General features: G+C 44.5%; 2 protein-coding genes across 9 annotated transcripts in view; one reads left to right on the forward strand and one right to left on the reverse strand.

The window, feature by feature from the left end:
- UBN1 (ubinuclein 1) overlaps window positions 1–8,328 on the reverse strand; it is a 34,828-nt gene extending 26,500 nt beyond the window's left edge. For 3 of the 4 annotated variants that reach the window (XM_077827472.1, XM_077827473.1, XM_077827470.1), the window contains exons 1-4: window positions 8,242–8,318; window positions 6,722–7,590; window positions 5,076–5,162; window positions 188–283 (exon numbers count right to left, since the gene is read on the reverse strand). In XM_077827472.1, the coding sequence (XP_077683598.1) occupies window positions 188–283; window positions 5,076–5,162; window positions 6,722–6,964 (426 nt within the window). In that variant the 5' untranslated portion in view covers window positions 6,965–7,590; window positions 8,242–8,318. Of the gene's footprint in view, window positions 1–187; window positions 284–5,075; window positions 5,163–6,721; window positions 7,591–8,241 lie in introns of all 4 variants that reach the window. The other variant, XM_077827471.1, reaches the window with a different exon arrangement.
- A 192-nt stretch (window positions 8,329–8,520) lies between these two features.
- Window positions 8,521–18,567, forward strand: part of GLYR1 (glyoxylate reductase 1 homolog) — a 33,087-nt gene continuing 23,040 nt past the window's right edge. For 3 of the 5 annotated variants that reach the window (XM_077829174.1, XM_077829175.1, XM_077829176.1), the window contains exons 1-3: window positions 8,525–8,597; window positions 11,323–11,359; window positions 13,005–13,084. In XM_077829174.1, coding sequence (XP_077685300.1) covers window positions 8,560–8,597; window positions 11,323–11,359; window positions 13,005–13,084 — 155 coding nt within the window. In that variant the 5' untranslated portion in view covers window positions 8,525–8,559. Of the gene's footprint in view, window positions 8,598–9,769; window positions 9,862–11,322; window positions 11,360–13,004; window positions 13,085–18,567 lie in introns of all 5 variants that reach the window. The other 2 variants (XM_077829177.1, XM_077829179.1) reach the window with 2 other exon arrangements.

The following is an 18,567-nucleotide window of genomic DNA, read 5'->3' on the forward strand; positions in this document are numbered from 1 at the left end:
CACTAACAAGTCTCCTTGTGGGACAGCGTGTCTGAGAACTTGGTATTCTTCCACCCTGCAGATGCCCCTGGAGTTGTCATTGCACTGTCCCAGCATGCTCCTTCCCTGCACTGCACTAACACTCTCCCACATGCCCACCTGCAGCCCTAGAAGCAGCTGAATTTATAGCCCGTCATTCATTACTCACCGCTTCAGAATTATCAATGAAGGAATCAGATTCGTCGTACCCATACCCCATATCAATCAAGTCCTGCATACGGTCCTTCCTGCGTTTCTTGCCACCCTGAAATGATAGAGATCGATCACATCCCCCTCTCTCCTCAGTCTATTGCAGGGACCAGTCCTGACACAGGAGGCTGGCACTTCTTCCCAGCCTAGACTGAGATAGCACTCCTTCTTTTCACTCTTCACATCTCCAGGAAGGGGCCTAGCTGGGTGAGCACCGGGGCTGGATCCCAGGCTTCTCACACATTAGTACAGACCTCCTCCAACAGGAAGGGGCACTACTCTCTAATCATGTAACCAGAGTAACATTGAGTTGAATTTATTTCTCCTCCATTGGCATGAACGAAACAGCAATACAAGAAAGGCAGACAGAGACCTTAGTACCAGTCTTTAAAAAGGCACTCAACACCTAAAAGCCCAACCCAAAGTGATAAAAAACCCGTGCTTCCTCCCTAGGCCATGCCACTAAAGCCACCCCCTTAGAACAGATTAACCACTGGAACAAGTTACCAAAGAAGATGGTGGGATTCTCTACCACATCATGTCTTCAAACCAAGATTAGGTGTCTTTCTAAAAGATCTGCTCTAGTTCAACACAGGAATTCCAGAGTGAAATTCTCAAGCCTTTTTATGCGGGTCAGCTTGCATGATCAGTTTTCAAACTGTGGGGCACGCCCCAGGAGGTTATTAGGGAGCGGAGGGGGGCAGCGCAAGGACCTAACTGGTTAAGAACTTTTCTTGTTTCTTCAGAGTATTGTTGATAAAGTAAGAATTCCTCTCACAAGCTGAGTCGCCAGCTGCCGCTCTCACTGCCATGCTGGAAGATGAAAAAGGGAGGGAGGAGCAGCAAGGGTGCATGACCTCTCCCTTGGCAGGAGGGTCCCCATTCCAGCTCACTCGCCTCTACAGAGGGTGATGTGCAGGCGCCCCCTCTGGAGGTAGTTCCTCCCTGCCCAGACAGGCTCTTGCGCATGCACGCTGGGGATTGCACCAGGGCCAGAGGACCCTGTAGCCTGTGAGTGATTCTGTGGGGGTCCCAGGGTAGAGGTACAGCCCAGGTGTCTGTGTCCTGCTCAGATGCTTACAGCTGGGGAGCAGTGGGGCACCCCAGCCAGGATGGGCTCCCAAAGCCCAGGCATCCGTGGAAATACCATTTCTCAGGACACAAGACATGAATCTCCTGGGGGTGGGGGGAGCACGCAGCAAAAACATTTGGGAACCTCCAGCCTAGATGATCATTATGATCTGTTCTGGCCTTAAGATCTATGAATATCTATGTAATGTTTACCGTGCAATGTATTTAATTTAACATATTGTCCGTTCAATTTCTAATTTAAAAAAATACAATTTGATACTAGGGCTGGTGGAACAGCAGAAAACGATATTTACCAGTATTCATCAAATACATTCTTTGAAGGGTATTTCATCAACTACAGAGCTCATCAGATACCGCAAAACTTATTAATTGAATAAATTATTCACTTTATACTCAATTACATTTGTTGAGTGATGTTTGCCAGGTACTATCTGTGACAGACTGACAGTATCCTGGACAAACCTCAATAAAGTAAGTTAAACTTTATTGAATTAAGTTTAACATCTTTGGAATACATTGTATTAGAAATTAAAATGTTTATGTACTATTATGGGATTATATGGAACTGCTTTAACAAACAAGATTAATGCAATCTCTGAAAGGTAATAGGTACTTCAAAGGTCTTTTTGGAAAGTGTGAAATGGATTTCCTAGGAAGCCCACTGGGATGAGGGAATGTAAATTCTCCCCTCCAAGCCAACTTTTTGAAGATATCTACTGAGAGACAGATGCATTGGAAACTACAGATCAAAGACCCCTGAACTGTATAAAGGATGAACCGAACACGCTATGAACATGTTTGTTCTGACCTGACGTTGTGATGAACTGGTCACCACAAGGAATCCCCCTTGAACGGGGTTTGAAGGACAGTTGGTGCCAGAAGCCATGTTAGGGCTGGAGTTAATTCTGTTGGCTTATCAGCATACAGGTAGGCTCTTTTATTGCTTTTAATATGCTTTCTCTGTAATGCTTTTTATCTTATGAACAAAGTAGGCTTGCATAGGAAGTGCTGTGTGATACCTTGTAACTAGCAATTACACCTGTTAACGGTCTCTGAAAAGAAAGCAAACCGGTGACCCTGGGCAACCTGTCAGTTCAGGGAAACACAGTGGAGGTAGGGAAATGTGCAACCTGGACATACCCCAGTCAGAAGGAAGAGGGACACAGGACTCCTCCAAAAAATGGTTGGGGTGCTGGAAGCCAAGAGTGGGTGCCCTTGCTGGACCACTGAGGGGAAATATAAGTGCAGTTGCCCTGAACTATAACACTATCTGGCCAACCCTACTTACCGGCAGCCCTTGCTTTTCTTAAACCTTCTTTTCTTATGACAGATCATGCTGTACATTTTCTTGTGTGGTCTTTAGTGTCTCCCGCTTCCCTATCGTTTTTTCCTCCCTCTCTTCCATCCCGTGTTATTGTGGTGTCTACCTCCTCTCCCCAGAGCTGGCAATTTCCCAGGAAAAACTACTTTAGGACAGGGAGCTGGTAAATACTGGGCTTAAACCCAGTTTAAACCAGGAAACTGGGGAAAATAATTGCATCGGTGTTCAGCAAGCATAGAATGAATCTTTTCAAGCGTTGGATACATCCTTTCAAAACTGAGGAATAGGCTCAGTCTATCCACTATATCAAAGCTGGTCTTCTGCTACAGGACACTTTGTGGCCAATGGACCTGGACTGGTAGCCTGAAACTCTGTGTGCTTTTGATGGCTTAATGTTTCAAGCTTACAAATCTGCACTGTCGTTTTCATATAATCAAATGTTTTCAACTTTTCTTCATAAAATATTGAAAACTCAAATGAGTCATGATGTGTAATTTTCTTGAGAAAATACCAAAATGTATACAGATTTTATATTGGTCATTATTACAATTACATATATTCAGCTTATGACCACTGCAGTTTTACTTTGTATTTGTACAACCCTAAATTAACCTCTCAATCTACTGCCTTATGTAACTACAGCTGGAATAGGTAACTCAAACTAAGTGTAATGTGGTGTCATTAACAAAACCGTTTTTAAAATAGAAAAGGCCTTAAACTGGGACTAACAAGTTTTTCCTAGGCAAGTAAAAATCATAATTTTACCCGGTAAAAACCATGCCATCCCTAGTAAATACCATGCCATCCCTGCCTCTCCCATATTTCCTCCTGCCTTTCTTCTCCCACCTCAATCCCTAAAAATCTAATACCATATTTCTTTCGGAACGTCTCATCAATCTCTTCCTCATGTCTAGCCACTCACACCCCTACAGACACCCACACCAGGCACCCAATAACCAGAGGACTCAAGTTTCTGACCACAGCAGGGCATTACTGTATAGAGGCAATGCCCAGGTGAGAGTCCAAGTGATAGGAAAGGAGATAGCACTGGGATCCCTACTGAGCGGATATCCCTGGACTCTGGAGCCTTTGTCTTTCACATTAGCCTCTAACTAGTAAGTGCCTGATAAATTTGAAGCCTTACCCCCACAAAAAAATCCTCAAGAGAAGAACCATTAGCATCCCCGCAAGCAACACCACAGTGAATTGACCCAATTCTTGTCAATTTCACTGTTGTCCATAGGATTCAGTAGAGCAGCAGTGAAGACTGGCACCACTCTGGTTGCAGTTTGGCAAAGTTCTGAGCAGCAACAGAAGCTCTGAAGCTGTCTGAAGATTTAAGATGACAGCACAGCATCATTTTACACATGGTTTAACATTTGGAAAGTGGCTTTTACCACCATAAAGGCTAAGTTTTTTTTTTTTTTTTCTTTTTAAATGAAAGCTTAGATTCAAAAGAATTTGATAGCACTCTACCAGGAGAATTCTCACTTGCCCTGGGTGAACATACTGTTTGAGCCCTGCTTGTTATTGTCATGGACCTCTTTAACCTTAACATCTAAGGCATATCCACCAACTGAAAAGACAGGAGAATTGTTTATTGAGAGGTGCAGGGCTATTTCTGATGATGACTTATTTTACCACCATCTGGATGATTGAGTGAATAGCATGTTAAAGAAATGCAAAGAATTTCTGAATTTATTTAATTAAGAATAGCAGAGCTATTTTAACCTAGCCTTCTGACTGCAGGAAAACAGGGGAGCCCATGCTACTCTACCGCTCCCTAGTCTCCATTTTATTAATATCCCTCTCCAGAAAATAGTAGAAGTATCTACCCTCCAAACAATGCTGAAAGCTTTCCCAAGCAATAACACAATGAAATTGAAACCTAATTCTTGTCAGTTTAACTGTTGGGACCTCCTGGCCTAGACATCATGTGTAAAAAAAATAAAATGAGCGGTGAAACTGACAAGACAGGTTATTTTTCCACACTCTGGTGCAACTTGGCAAAGTCCTGTACAGCAGCAGAGGCGCCAGAAATGCATATGTACAGACTTAATAGATAGCATTACATTCTTTCACGCTCATTTCATCTTAGGAAGGTTATATTCACAAACAAAGGCCATTTTTCCTTTAAAAAAAAAGTTTACACACTGCATTAGTTGATGGCACATGTAACTAACAAGTGAAAATAAGAAGCCTTCACTTATTGGCCAAAATTTGTCTTTACTAATGGATGATCGGACTGAGACAATCAGAGAAAGTTATTTTCCAGCTGGATAAAGGATCTCACCAGAAATAGGGCATAAGAACCAACGGCCTTTATTCCTAATGAAATACGTTTAGCAGAGAGGCAAGAGGTTGGAGTGGAAATAAGCTAACAGAATTACTCATTCTGGTAGAAGAGAGTGTAGTAGGAGGATAAAACACATACGTATTTCTCTTCAAACTTCCTAGCAAGAGCTTCCACTTTGTGTCTTTCCTTTTCTTCATCATTGAAGGGATCACCAAGGTCTTTCTTCTGTGAAAATGAGCAAAGGCAAACATAAGAATCGACTCCATCACACTGTCTGACTGAGAAGTCCCACCATGAGCGGAGCCTCTGGAAAGAAGCTTACACAAACCACCTTCAACATGCTGAAGAGCTGTTTTCAATGGATATACTACTGCAGCTCTTTGCACAATGAGAGAACCATGTTAGGGGTTCTCAGGATGCAAGGAATAACCAGCAACAGAGAATATACACAAGGATTGAAAAATTTAACCAGACACCCATTGGCCAAGATGTCAAATTACTAGCCAAAAAGAGAGAGGCCAAAAAGGTGAAGTAAGCCTTCTATCACCTTTCATTGAGGTTTCATGAGAAACCCAAGCCTTCATGGACAGTTACAGAGAAAAAGGGGAAAGGGGGTGCTGGGATTAATTCCAGGTCTCTGCTCATGGATTTCATCTTTTGTATTACTGCTGGCTAGCAGCTGACTAATCTGAATGCTCATTTTCTCCCTCCAGCAGCTAGAAGGAAGGAATTTGCTCTTGTTCTCTTCTCCAACTTGTTACATCCCCACAGAGTCCTGGCTGTCACCCACACAGACGCATATGTTCTCCCCACTCTGCCTCCCCACGGCTTCTGTTCTTCAGGTCATCCTAACATGTAAATAGCCCCAGTGCCTGCCACTGCTGGTCCTCCGAGCTTTCTCAAGCAGCCACATGAAACCATCAGTTGACTGCCCAGATGGTTCTGGACAGCAGACATGAAACTGACTAGAACTTGTTAGTTTTCCCAAGCAACAGGATGTTACCAGCAGTACCACTGGACACATCCATTGCAGACTGAGGAAATCAATATTTGTACAGATCAAATTAACAACAATTCTAGCTCTTGCAGGGCACTTTTTGTCTTTTAGATCTCAAAGTGCTTTACAAAGGAGGTCTGTTTTAATTTTGAAGCACTTTGCATTTAAATTAGTCTTTAAAATTAAAGTTTAGTTTCTGCTGAAACCGACTGGTGAGCCCTCTTATGGAAAAAGTTTCCTACTCACTATTGGCAAGTGAATTTCTCAGGTGCTGACTGACAGCAACTTATGCACAAAGCAGGAATCAGAGAATGCTCAAATTGAAATATCTGTGTACAGTATGAGTCCGTCTCTCTGCAGACTCCCACTGTACAAGCTGTATGGAGAGGATCTACTTTGAATGTTCTTTTAAGGATATTCATGTTTCAAGCAATCCAGGTACCAAAAAAGCACTGCAGTCAGTCTGGATCAAGTCAAATCATCATTATAGGACATTGTCTGTTGTGCTTTCCAAACAGCGTTTTATCCATTTCAAAGGAAATTCTAATAAGGAAAAAATATAAAGGGAGTGCTGTCCAACAGTAAGTCATCCTGGTTTCTATTTCCAGTTCTATCACCAAGTTGGTGTGTGATCATGGACAAGTCATTTCACCTCTGTGCCTCAGTTTCCTTCCCCATCCTTAAAATAGGGATAAAACATATCCAACTCCCAAGAGAGCCCCAAGAATTAATATTATGAAGCAATCTGAAATCTTTAGTTGAAAAGAGTACGTTATTAGATGCTCACCTTGTCTCCTGAGGAGACACCTTTCACTTTCCCTCGAGTATTCTTCAGAAGCTCTGGGTAGAAGAACTCTGGGCACCGTTTGTGATCTGGCTCAAATAGGGTGAGTGTGATGCGAACTGCTGCTGCAGCTGAGTCCTGGGGCTGCTCTGCTCCTGCAACATCCTCTTTACGAGGCTTCTTCAAGAAAGTGTTGCTTAGTGGACTTGGCAAAGAGGTGAACTGAACCCTGTGGGGCTCCGTCATGGCTATTATCAAGTCTTAACAGGTCTCATGGCATGGTTTCCATTAGTTCAGAGAAGTTCTGGTGAAACCTTGTACGTGTGCATACATGGGGACTGCAATTGCAAGGACAAACACAGAGATGTTTAAGGACACAGGAGCACATTGGAGGCAGAAAAGATTATTGGAGTTAGATGTTTCTATAAGGAATGGCAAAGACTGGCCTCTCAAAGCTTGCTGCATTCATCAGAGAAAGGCTGATTCTCAGAGCAGAAATACCTCTGAAGTTTGCAGTTCCCTACATTTTAATGTCTATCCATCTGTAACGTTACCGCTTTAATGCTGCAAAACTCCATTTCTACAGGGTGGAGAGAAAGGAAAACAATAATCTGGTGCACAGTGCAACCTCCAGAAAAAACAGTTTTAATGACTGAACGCTCCTTTGTCACAAACACTGGTCTGGACTGTGCCACGTTGCATCAGAGCTTTGCCCTCGATGGCAGATATCAAAAGGCAAGGAGAGCCAAATATACCCGCTTCTCCTCTGCACTGTGCACATACACATGCTTGCTACTGTCAGATGCCTGGTCCATGCCCAAAGATCAGCACTCACGAGACTGCATCCCAAAGAGGCTTCTTCACATTTCTGACTGGAAAGGAAAATAAAGATCCACCTTAAAACCAAAAGGATTTTTTTTTTGAGGGGAAAACACCCTCCCCCACCCCCAATCCAGCTCAAATAAGCGAGATTTAAAATAACACCCCGGCTCAGGAAAAAGCCTCAAAAAAATCAGCTCCGTGACAACAGGTACCCGGCTCAGAAGCCGATCCCCAGAGAGCGTCCGGGCCACAAACCCAACGCGCCACAAACCCCCTGGGGGAAATACCAGCTGTCGCCTCACATGCTCCACCCAGCCCCCAGGGAATGGGGGAGCCTATGGCCCAGCTGCCCTCTGCAGCCCCAGGGAACGGGGACACCCCTTCAGGCCGTGCCTGTATCGGATCCAAGCCCAAGGGAAGGAGACCCCAGACTGCCCGGGGGAGGGAGGCCCTTCAGGCTAGGTACCCCCATAGAGCCCAGAGAAAGGCAACGGGGGGCGGAAAGAAAGGGAAACAGCGGCTCTAGGGGCGGCACCAGCATCCCCTGCAGCTGGTGAGCCCGGGGGCGGCCAGGAGAGGGGCCGGGGCCGGCTACCCTGCGCCGCCCCCGGCGGGAAGCGGACGAGGCGTGGCCCCGTCACGCCGCGACCCGGGGGAGGTGCCAGTGCGCCAGGCTCTGCCCCGCTCGGGCTCGGACTCACCCCCGCTCCAAGCTTGGCCGCCTCGGCAGGCCTCCAGGCCGGATCCGTTCCCTGCTCCCGTATCACGTGCCGGAGGCGCTACCCCGCGCTGAGGTGGCCGGGTAGAGTCACGTGACACTCCCGAGCCCAATGGGAGAGGAAAGGGCAGTCACGCGCGCAAGGAGCGGCGCGGTGACCGCGCGCCCGGATCACGTGACGCGGCCTGCCCTATCCCGGTGGCACCGCCCCCTCCGCTGAGGCTGGCCGCGGCGTGGGTGGTGCCCCCCCGGCCCGTCCCGGCAGCCCCTGCGCCGTGCTGCTGCTGGTTGAGTCGGTAAGATGGCGGCTGTGAGTCTGCGGCTCGGAGACTTGGTGTGGTGAGTGTGGGGGCCGGGAGGCTGGGGCAGCGGGCGCGGGGGTTGGCGGGAGCTAGCCCTGCAGGGGGTGGGGGCCAGGGGGATACCGGAGCGCAGGTTGAGAGCGGGGGCCGGATTAGGAGACCGGGGGCTGGGTGGGACCGGGGCGGGGGCGTTGCCGGGCTGTCTGTAGCGTTAGCGGGTAGACGTAGGGTTAGAGGGGAGGGTATAGGTGGGACCGGTGAGGGTAGGCGCCCGGGGTGGGGTAGGCCGGGCTCTCTCACCCTGAAGCGTTGTCGTAGGGGTGGGAGCAAGCCCCGCCTTCCCCATGTGAAGGGGCCCGGGCTGTTGTTCTGGACAGGTCAGGGCAGAAAGCAGGGTGAGAGCTGGGGCACTTGCACAGGAGGTGTCAGTTTAGAGCGGTGTCAGAGATGGTGCAGGGCACTGGCCTGTTGCCTACACATCACTGGGGGCAGAGAGTTGATGAGGGAGTTATATGGGCTTCGGGGGGGCCAGAATAGGATCAGAGCCCCAATTGGTCAGGAGGTATTGGGTTGAGGACAGGGTGGGGTACAGAGCAATGGGTCTCTATTTCAGAGTGAAATGTGGGGTAGGCTTTGCCTGTGCGGTGGGTAATGTGCTGTTACCTGGGAGTCTTTAGGAGTAAAAGGGATAGAGAATAATTGCCTTAGCATTTTTGGAACTGGAAGACCGGGTGAGGCAACCATCTAGAGATCAGAAAAGGTAGGGGAATGAGGCAATGGGTTGATTGCTTGGTGGATGGTGCTGGATATACAGGAGTCACCTGGGGGTTGTGAGCAGAGCAAGGAAGGGGTGATCATTAAGATCTGGGTGTTGCTTATAGGGAGTGATTTATGTGATAAGCAACACAATATAGGCATGGGATTTTTTTTTTCCAGGTTGGGCTATCCCTGTTGGAGCTCACAGGAGCAACTTTCCCCTGTCACCCATGCTTTATCCCCAAGCGCAATTGAAGAGTCATGGTCTTTATACTTCCAGCTCAGGAGGACTGATGAGGCCTCCTTCAAAGCTTGTTAGCACTGCTCCTAAAGTGTTCAGGCTTCACTGTGCTTCTAGATTGCATTGAATGGCGGGTTAGACCTCACACGAGGGCCTGCAACAAATAGCTAATCCCCAACACGCAAGTGTATGCATTTATATTTATATCCCAGATAAAAAGAAGTGCGTGGTCCAGGCTGACAACTGCAGTTTCTCATCCGAAACATTGACAGTGGTGTGAAGTTTGTCTAATTTATATAGCAAAGTAAGTAAAGGTTGATTCCTTTAGCTGAACTTGTTTCAAATGAGTGTTTTGGGAGTGCACTGCTGTTAGTGATGTTTCTGAATGCAGATCATCCAGCTTGAGTTTCATACGTGGCCATGTAGACAAGGCACAGCTGCTAGGCCTGCCCAAAAAGAACTATAGCCATAAGACTTGGAGGGAGATGGGAAAGGAGAAAAACCTTGATAAAAGGAGAATTGATGGATGCAACAGTAAAAGAAAGTCATGGTTAGTGTCCTTCTAAGCAGTGTTTCTGCCATTACCAGCTTGCCCTCTCTGTGGAATCCTCACCTCATGGATGTTGACATGCTACTTGCTGAAAATTTTAGTTCAGGAACTGGCAGGCGCTAAGGATTCTCTGCCAGTCTCATGCAAGACAGTGACTGATGCCAGATAAGGTTTTGTGAATATTTGTAGTTGTGTGAATGACAGGGGTAGGAAGACTATGCTTTCATGCTGACACCAATTCTCTCTTTTCCCCCACCCCTTTCTGTGAGGAAATGGTTTGGCTTAGACTTTGTGATGAAACTTGCAAAGGCAGGAAATAAACTTTTCTGTGTTTCTAGTGGGCCTGCAGTATGTTTCACAAATCTTAGGTTTCAGAGTAGCAGCTGTGTTAGTCTGTATTCGCAAAAAGAAAAGGAGTACTAGTGGCACCTTAGAGACTAAGCTAGCACCTGGAAGATCAGTACTAAAGCTCTTAGTACTTTGGTAAGACTGAATGACATTTCTTTGCTCCCATACAAATGACTAGTTTAATTGCCTGCATCAATACGAAATAAATTGTTTAGTCTCTAAGGTGCCACTAGTACTCCTTTTCTTTTTTCACAAATCTTAGTAGCATGATGAGTGGCTGAAAAAAGAGTGATAATGGAAGTAACCTTGCAACCTTTGATATAGGAATTACTATCTTAAATTATAAAATAGTACATTTTTGGAATCACAGCTACCTGAATTGGAAACATATGACGCTTATTAGACTTTTTCTGTCCTGAAAAGTCTTAAGTTATCAATACAAACTCTGGATTTCGTATTGATGCAGGAAATTAAACTAGTCATTTGTAAGGGAGGAAAGAAATGTCATTCAGTCTTACCAAAGTACTAAGAGCTTTAGTACTGATCTTCCAGGTGCTAGCTTTACCACCTCTGTTCTTAATGACTTAGGCCCTGATCCTGTAATGAGGTACATTACCCATGTGGGTGGTCCCCTGTACCCATGCAGACTTCACTGGGGGTCAGCATGGCCACAGGCATCTGCTCACATGGCACTTGGGAGCATTGGTGAGTGCTCTTCCAAGCTGAACAGTTTTGTTCTGTCCTGGTAGGCTTTGTGGCTTATATTGTGTAAGCTCTAACTTTTGAAAATAAATTGCAGTAGAAGCAGGTAGAAGTGGAGCAACTGTCTTTCTGTTGCTAGTGGCTGACCTTTTCATTTTTTCTTAGGGGGAAGCTGGGCCGGTATCCTCCTTGGCCAGGAAAGGTGAGTCTGCTTCTGTCCTGAAGGGAGCAGTTCATGAAAACAATTCCAGTGAAGATTTAAGATTCTTATAGTTTTCTTCTTTAATTTTTAGCTAAGAAGCTCTTTGGCCTTAATTGTGAACCAGATTATTCATCAGGGATTTACTTGACTCAGAAGTTCAGTCTGTCAGTAGCAGCTGTTAGTTCAGATGGAATGAAAAGCAGTACAAACCAAATTGTCAGAATCTGGAACTGATTGTATTTCCCAGTCGTAGCAATTTAATCCCTATTGCTTTCTGCAAGACAGGTTTCTCTTCTCTCACAATAAATTGGCTAAATTGACTACATGCACTGTCTTAAGTAATAAACAGGAGAGGAAAGTCCAAATTCCCAAACTAATACTTAAAGTTACAGTTTTGTCATGTTCTTTGGGGGAAGACACTGGGTGATTGTGGATAAAAGTTCAAGATAGGGGAAAGAAGATTTTGTGTTTAAAGTCAGATTGCAGGCACTGTTCATATACCCCTCCCCCCCCGCCCCAGAGTGTTCTATTTTCTGTTTTTAGTGTAGGTACATGTGCTGACCTAACAATATAGGCGTTGTCTTCATGAGAAAAAAAAGTGCATTCCTAACTTGTTAGCTTGAGTTAAAATCCAAAAGAAAACAAAGTAATTTGTAGATTTTAACTCAACCTGCTAACTCATGTGAAAGTCTGTGGTTTAACTTGTTCTGGTAACTTGCATTAAAACTACAACCACCTTAGAATCATAGAATCTCAGGGTTGGAAGGCACCTCAGGAGGTTATCTAGTCCAACCCCCTGCTCAAAGCAGGATCAGTCCTGAACTAAATCATCCCAGCCAGGGCTTTGTCAAGCCTGACCTTAAAAATCTCTAAGGAAAGCGATTCCGCCACCTCCCTAGGTAACCCATTCCAGTTCTTCACCACCCTCCTAGTGAAAAAGTTTTTCCTAATATCCAATACCTTGTCCACACTCGCATTTTAACTCTGAGAAAAACACTCTTTTCTGTACTGAAGACTTGGGCGATAGTTGCCTTATGGGAGCAAAGCTCTATAAACCCAGCCTGGCTTTTCAAATTTTAAAAAGATACTTTACTCCTAGGGGATAGGGAGAACCTCATGTTGCTGATCTTTTGGACCAGTGGAACCTCACTAAAATTCCACTGGTGCATCTGGGCAATGTGCCTGAGCCCATGCAACACAGGTATAACTTTGTAGCTTACGGTAAAGTTTGTTCATCTTTACTCACATCTGCCCTCTCTCTCAGGTCCAAAAGCCTCGCAACAGCCAAAGTCATGATTATTTAAAACAAAAGAACCATGAAAATCATGGAATTCACAACAGCTGTGACAAAAGTCCAATCTTATCTCCTGAACAGCAGGCTAAGCCTATAATGTGATAGGGTGATTGTTACTCACAGCACTATGCCTGGAGTTAGCATCAAAGAAATATATGGATTGTGTGCTTGGGAGGCAGACCTTTGCTACCAGTACAAGCCCCTCCTTACCATCATTTTGCTTTAAAAATATTTTTAGCAAAGAATCTTTGAAGCAGATTTCTTGCAGGCATAGATCAAAAACTTTAAAAAGCCACAGAATTCTATTGCTGTCTCTCTAACCAACACTTGTCTCCTCTCTTTGCTCCTCAGATCGTTAATCCGCCTAAAGACCTGAAGAAGCCCCGTGGAAAGAAGTGCTTCTTTGTGAAGTTTTTTGGGACAGAAGATCAGTATGTACACGCTCTCTTCATCTGATGACAATGTTGGCCTTTAAATCACAGGGCTTTCCTGGAAAAGTTTTATGCTAGCATAATAAGATGTAGCTCTGAGACAGATTGTCTTATATTATCTGTATGTAATTATTATTCTGTGATGTAGCTTTTCATGTGGGTGTATGACGGTTGCAGAGACCTTCTCAAGCATGTTTTGATTTTAGGTGCTGCTCTGACAGAGAGTTCTGGGTAGTTGATCACTTGCATGGGCGTAGGTGTGCCTGGGTTAATGTTAGTGTAACTGTCACCATTTTTCAAGAATAGTTTGTGGTCTCTCTTGTTTCTCCTGCCATAAACATAAAGTGGTTTTATTCCCGTCACTCATAAAGAGAACACTTTATGATGTCTGATGGCATAAAATTTGCTTGTTGTGCATTTGGGAAGACTGTGCAACATAGGGTGGTATACATTTTTCTATGAAGTAGCTATTTGTGATAAAAGCACATGCCAAAATGAGAAAAATCACACTAGTCTGATAATTACATAACTGCTGTTACTACAAATAACTTAAGATTCCTGGAACTGAAATGTTAGGAAACACCACTACCACCCTGATGTGTTGTTTATTTTTTATATTTGAAGTCATTTTTAGTCAGTTTCGCTATTTCCCTGTGTAATCATTTAGCAAGGGAGAAAACGATAATTGGGGGGGGAACCTCGTTATGAATGCCAGTAAGTAGAAAAACCCTTTACTTTTTTGAAGGAATTAAACAAAAGTGAGGATATGGGTATTAACAGGATGCTCTATCAGGAAATGGAACTTTTATTTTTTAATTGTCATTTTTTTCAAAGCATAATGTCAAAGCTTCACTGTCCCTTTAAGGACTGAGGTCATGTAACCAGCCAGGACTAGAAATGAAGCTGCATACCAATAAAATAGGGGCTGCTGGCTTTCAAATAATGTGAAGATGGTGTCTTTAGCTCACAAGTAATCCTGACTAATCAGGCCATAAAGTTGTTAGTAGTCAGTGTGTGTATTTTCATTCCTGCCCCTGTATCACTGTAATTCTTCGTTATAACTAACTCATGTTTTTGGGAGTATAGGAAAATATTTTGTTGTAGATTTTGGGGGGCTGTTTTGTCCAAACGATAGCCTGTGAAAAACTGGTCGTATATCTGGAATGTTCCACTTAAGATTAGTGGACAGATAGCAAGTTAGGAGGCCAAAGCTACAAAATAAAAGTGGTTTATCAGATGATTCTGAAGTTCAGGTTAGGAAAAATCCTATCATGTGGCAGACTGGAACAGACAAAAACACAGTCTGTGAAACGTAATCATTTCCTGGTGGATCATCACAGGATTTTAAAATCCTGCTTACCCTAACTGATGGGTGTGTGCAACTTGAAGTTGGAGCAAAAATAATACTGTCCTTCCACCTCAATTTTCTTATATAGTCCACTAATCAAGAGAAGAAATGGATGCCTTCTATGGCTCTGTTCTATCTCATACTGGACCTTGTGGAGAATGCATATGTTTAGATCTGTTTGATTATGCCAAAAAATGGGAAAATTTTCTCATTTTACAACCAAATTTGAGATTAGATTCTTAAACCAGTTGCCTTAAACTCCAGCAAGCTGGGAAGGAGAAATTTCATGGTTGCAGAAATAAAGTAATTTACTCCATAGTTCGCTTTTATCTTATTTAATTGTTTAGATTAGTATACAAAAGTAAAAACAACAAGGAATCCTTGTGAAAAGATGGGAGTTGCCTTACCGAGTGGGGGTCAGTGCTAACATGGCCAATTCAATTAGGATGGATGTAGCCCATTTCCAACAGTTTTCATGTGCTGTATTTTTATACCTGCCTACTGTATTTTCCACTCCATGCATCTGATGAAGTGGGTTGTAGCCCACGAAAGCTTATGCCCAAATAAATTTGCTAGTCTCTAAGGTGCCACAAGGATTCCTCCTTGTTTTTGCTGATACAGACTAACACGGCTACCCCTGTGAGACCTATACAAAAGTAAAAAGTGATGCATCTAGGTGGAGATAGGTCCCTGACTGAAGATAATAAACCTGAAAAATATTAGTAAGTCAGCTGAAAACAAAACTCCTGTTAACTCCTCCCCTACCCCACCCCCATCCCGATCAGTCTCCATCAAACTGTGTGTGCGGATACAAAGACCTAGTACTGGACTGTTCTAGTGTAATTAATGCCCAGTTTTGTCTGCTTGTTAAGTTTTTGAGATGGGATTGGCTATAGTATCATCCATATGCTAATGACGCTTGGCTCTACAGCTTATATTGTCTTGATTTGGCAGAGATGGAGATCTGGACAAAAGCCATTCTGGCTTATGTTCGGTATATATACACAATGGAGGAGATGCTGGCTGGCAGGGGAAAGTATTTTGAGGAACTGTTGAAGTCTCAGTGCTCTCTCAGTTGAGGACATTTGCCTATCCGTTGGCAAAAGTGTCTACAATCTCAGGCTGTTGATAGACTCCTTTCTACTCAAGATTCCCAGATGGCAAATGTGGCCAGAAATGCCACCTTTCCATCATATGCTAGCTGAAAGACTGCAGTATTGTCATCTCCATGCCTTTGTCATCTTGAGGTCACGGTGTGCCCTTCCTAGGATTAAGTGTGAAGGCTGCTCAACTCAAAAATGAACACTGGTGCAAAATATGACAGCCCAGTCTTTGAGCAGAGTGGATGAGTGGGAACGTGTTATACCTGTGACTTGCTTCTGCAGTGCTTGTTGGTGAAACTTTCAGGTGAAATTCAAGGTTCTCCAAGATCCTAAATGGCTTAGGGCCCAATTTAGAAGAGCCTGCCTCTTCATTCTTTGCCCACCACAAAGCTTGTGTTCATGTGCAATGATAACGCTAACTTGTCCCAAGGGCGAGGCTACAGTGAGCAAGGATAGGGTGTTAAAGATAGCAGAATTGTCTTTGGCCAGAGATGTATAAACCTGAGCCTGGTCGCATTCAGACATCCAGCTTTTCACAGGTTTCCTGCTGATTATGTTATTCCGTGCATTTAGCCTCTTGGTAAAGTTTCCATTGTCTCTGCCCTTAAAGTAATAGTGCTCCTGGAAGGTGTCTTTCTAGCATGTAGGAAATGTTAGAACATAAGAACGTCCATACTGGGTGAGACCAATGATCCATCTAGCCCAGTATCCTGTCTTCTGGCAGTGGCCAATGACAGGTGCTTCAGAGGGAATGAACAGAACAAGTAATGGAGTGATCCAAACTTTAAAATGTTTTTGCATTTTAACTTAAGGCCCGTGAAGTGCACCCACTACTACTGGGGGCATTCTGCACACAAGATTTTAAAATTTTGCATATTTCATTTGTCAAAATAACAATATAATTACACTGGTTTCAATTATTTTGGTAATTTATTTAGACTACAACACAGTGAATGGAGAATGGGAGTGAGGAGCATTGGAAGAAATCCCCAAACCCCCTTGTCTAATAGTAATGTAGCTAGGTTTGACCCTTTATTTTTAGTTATTAGTCAACATATATGTGCAGCCATGTGATCCATGTTACATCATAGGCAACTGAGGAGCAAGTGAAGGCTGGGGAATCAAACTCACAATTTATATTGGCTACTTACCATCTCCAGAAAGATCAGTAGCAAACAGTTCATGGAGCACATTTTGATAGGAAATTTTTTCAGTTCAAAAACTTAGACCAGTTCTAATCAATAAAGGACAATAAGCATTTATTACCACTCTGGCAATGTAGAGAAGCCTTAAAACTTTTACACCTGTTTTATACTCCTGGGTGAATTCATAAAGACAATGAGAACAAGTCACTAAGCAGACAGGCTGCTACATTCTGCTCTGCCTGAGGGGACAGAGCCTGCCCCATGCTTATCTCCTCAGAAACACCCTGAAGCCCTGCTCCTCCACTACGAGCATACCGCAATAGCGAGTGAGGGGAACAGAGTGTGTGTCTGTCTGTCTCCCTCATGCATGACTGCACATCCTCCCCCTATGGCGGTGATTTACCTCTCTACAGACTGCTCTAGGCACCCGAACCGACCTGTCTGTGCTGCCAGGGAGGGGCACGTGACTGCTCTTGCAGTTTCCCTTTGCTTCCCCATCAGAAGTCATTTTTCTGTGGAGAAACAAAGAAATCTGCAGGGGACATGAATTCTGCACATGCACAGTGATGGTATATTCCCCCCGAGTAACCCATACACCATAGCAATGGGGGCTTTATCAGTGTCTACAGTAGTAATCTAGTACTTTCACCTTGCTCTGAAGTAGTTTCAATAGTTAAGATACACACATTGTTGATTATATAGCTCATTCACTGGCTCCATGAAAGAGAGTGAGATGTTTCAGGCTACCTTAGAGTTCATTTTGGAAGTTGGGAGATTATTAGCTATTGCTCTAATTCTGCAGAGAAATAACACTCTGAAACGTCTTTCCTTTCTATCCCCCAAATCCCAAGTGAAGTCCCATATACCCTTTTCTCAGCAATGGAAACCTTGTAAGTAGACTGGGGTCTCTAAGCTCTGCTGGAAAATATTAAGCAGTTCTCTCTCAAAATATTGTTATAGATAAGCTCCCTCATCCATCTGATATATAACGGTGTTCATAGGCATACAATCACAGCCTATCTTATTTCCCAAGCCTACAGATTTGTCATAGGAAGGCTTAGTGCACCCCCACAATAATAACACAAAGTAAGGCAAGCAAGGAGAACCCTAACATCTTTCTCAGACAAATGACATGACTGAATCCCATAAAAATCAAACTCTGTGAGAGACCCAAGGTGTGCTTCATCCAATTCAAAATAGTCTTGTATGCCGTGATCTGCTGCTCAACAAGAGGAACTTGGCCTGTCTGCAATTAGCATTGGCAAACAGACATTAGCTATGTGCTATAACAGTGTTGTTCCCTATAGCATTGGTTCCCAAACTTGTTCCGCCACTTGTGCAGGGAAAGCCCCTGGTGGACCGGGCCGGTTTGTTTACCTGCTGCGTCTGCAGGTTCGGCCGATCGCGGCTCCCGCTGGCCACGGTTCGCTGCTCCAGGCCAATGGGAGCTGCTGGAAGCGGCGCGGGCCGAGGGATGTACTGGCTGCCGCTTCCTGCAGCTCCCATTGGCCTGGAGCAGTGAACCGCGACCAGTGGGAGCCGCGATCGGTCGAACCTGCAGACGCAGCAGGTAAACAAACCGGCCCGGCCCGCCAGGGGCTTTCCCTGCACAAGCGGCAGAACAAGTTTGGGAACCACTGCCCTATAGACATGGAGTCATTTCAGTGAAATACTGGAAAGTACACTGCAACCTCCACTACCTGATAAATACTATGCTCTTTCACTTAACTCACAAGCCTCACAGCTTGGGAAAAAAATTCTTAGGTATTAGTGTATTATCAAAATTTTATTGTTAACGTGCTGGAGCACCCCATAGTATCTTTCTGAAGCACCAATGTACAAACTAAATAACCTTATCAGGTATAGGGTCATCTGGGCTTACTGCCT

Source organism: Eretmochelys imbricata, chromosome 10, assembly GCF_965152235.1.
Source record: "Eretmochelys imbricata isolate rEreImb1 chromosome 10, rEreImb1.hap1, whole genome shotgun sequence".
Classification (NCBI taxonomy): Eukaryota; Metazoa; Chordata; order Testudines; family Cheloniidae; genus Eretmochelys; species Eretmochelys imbricata.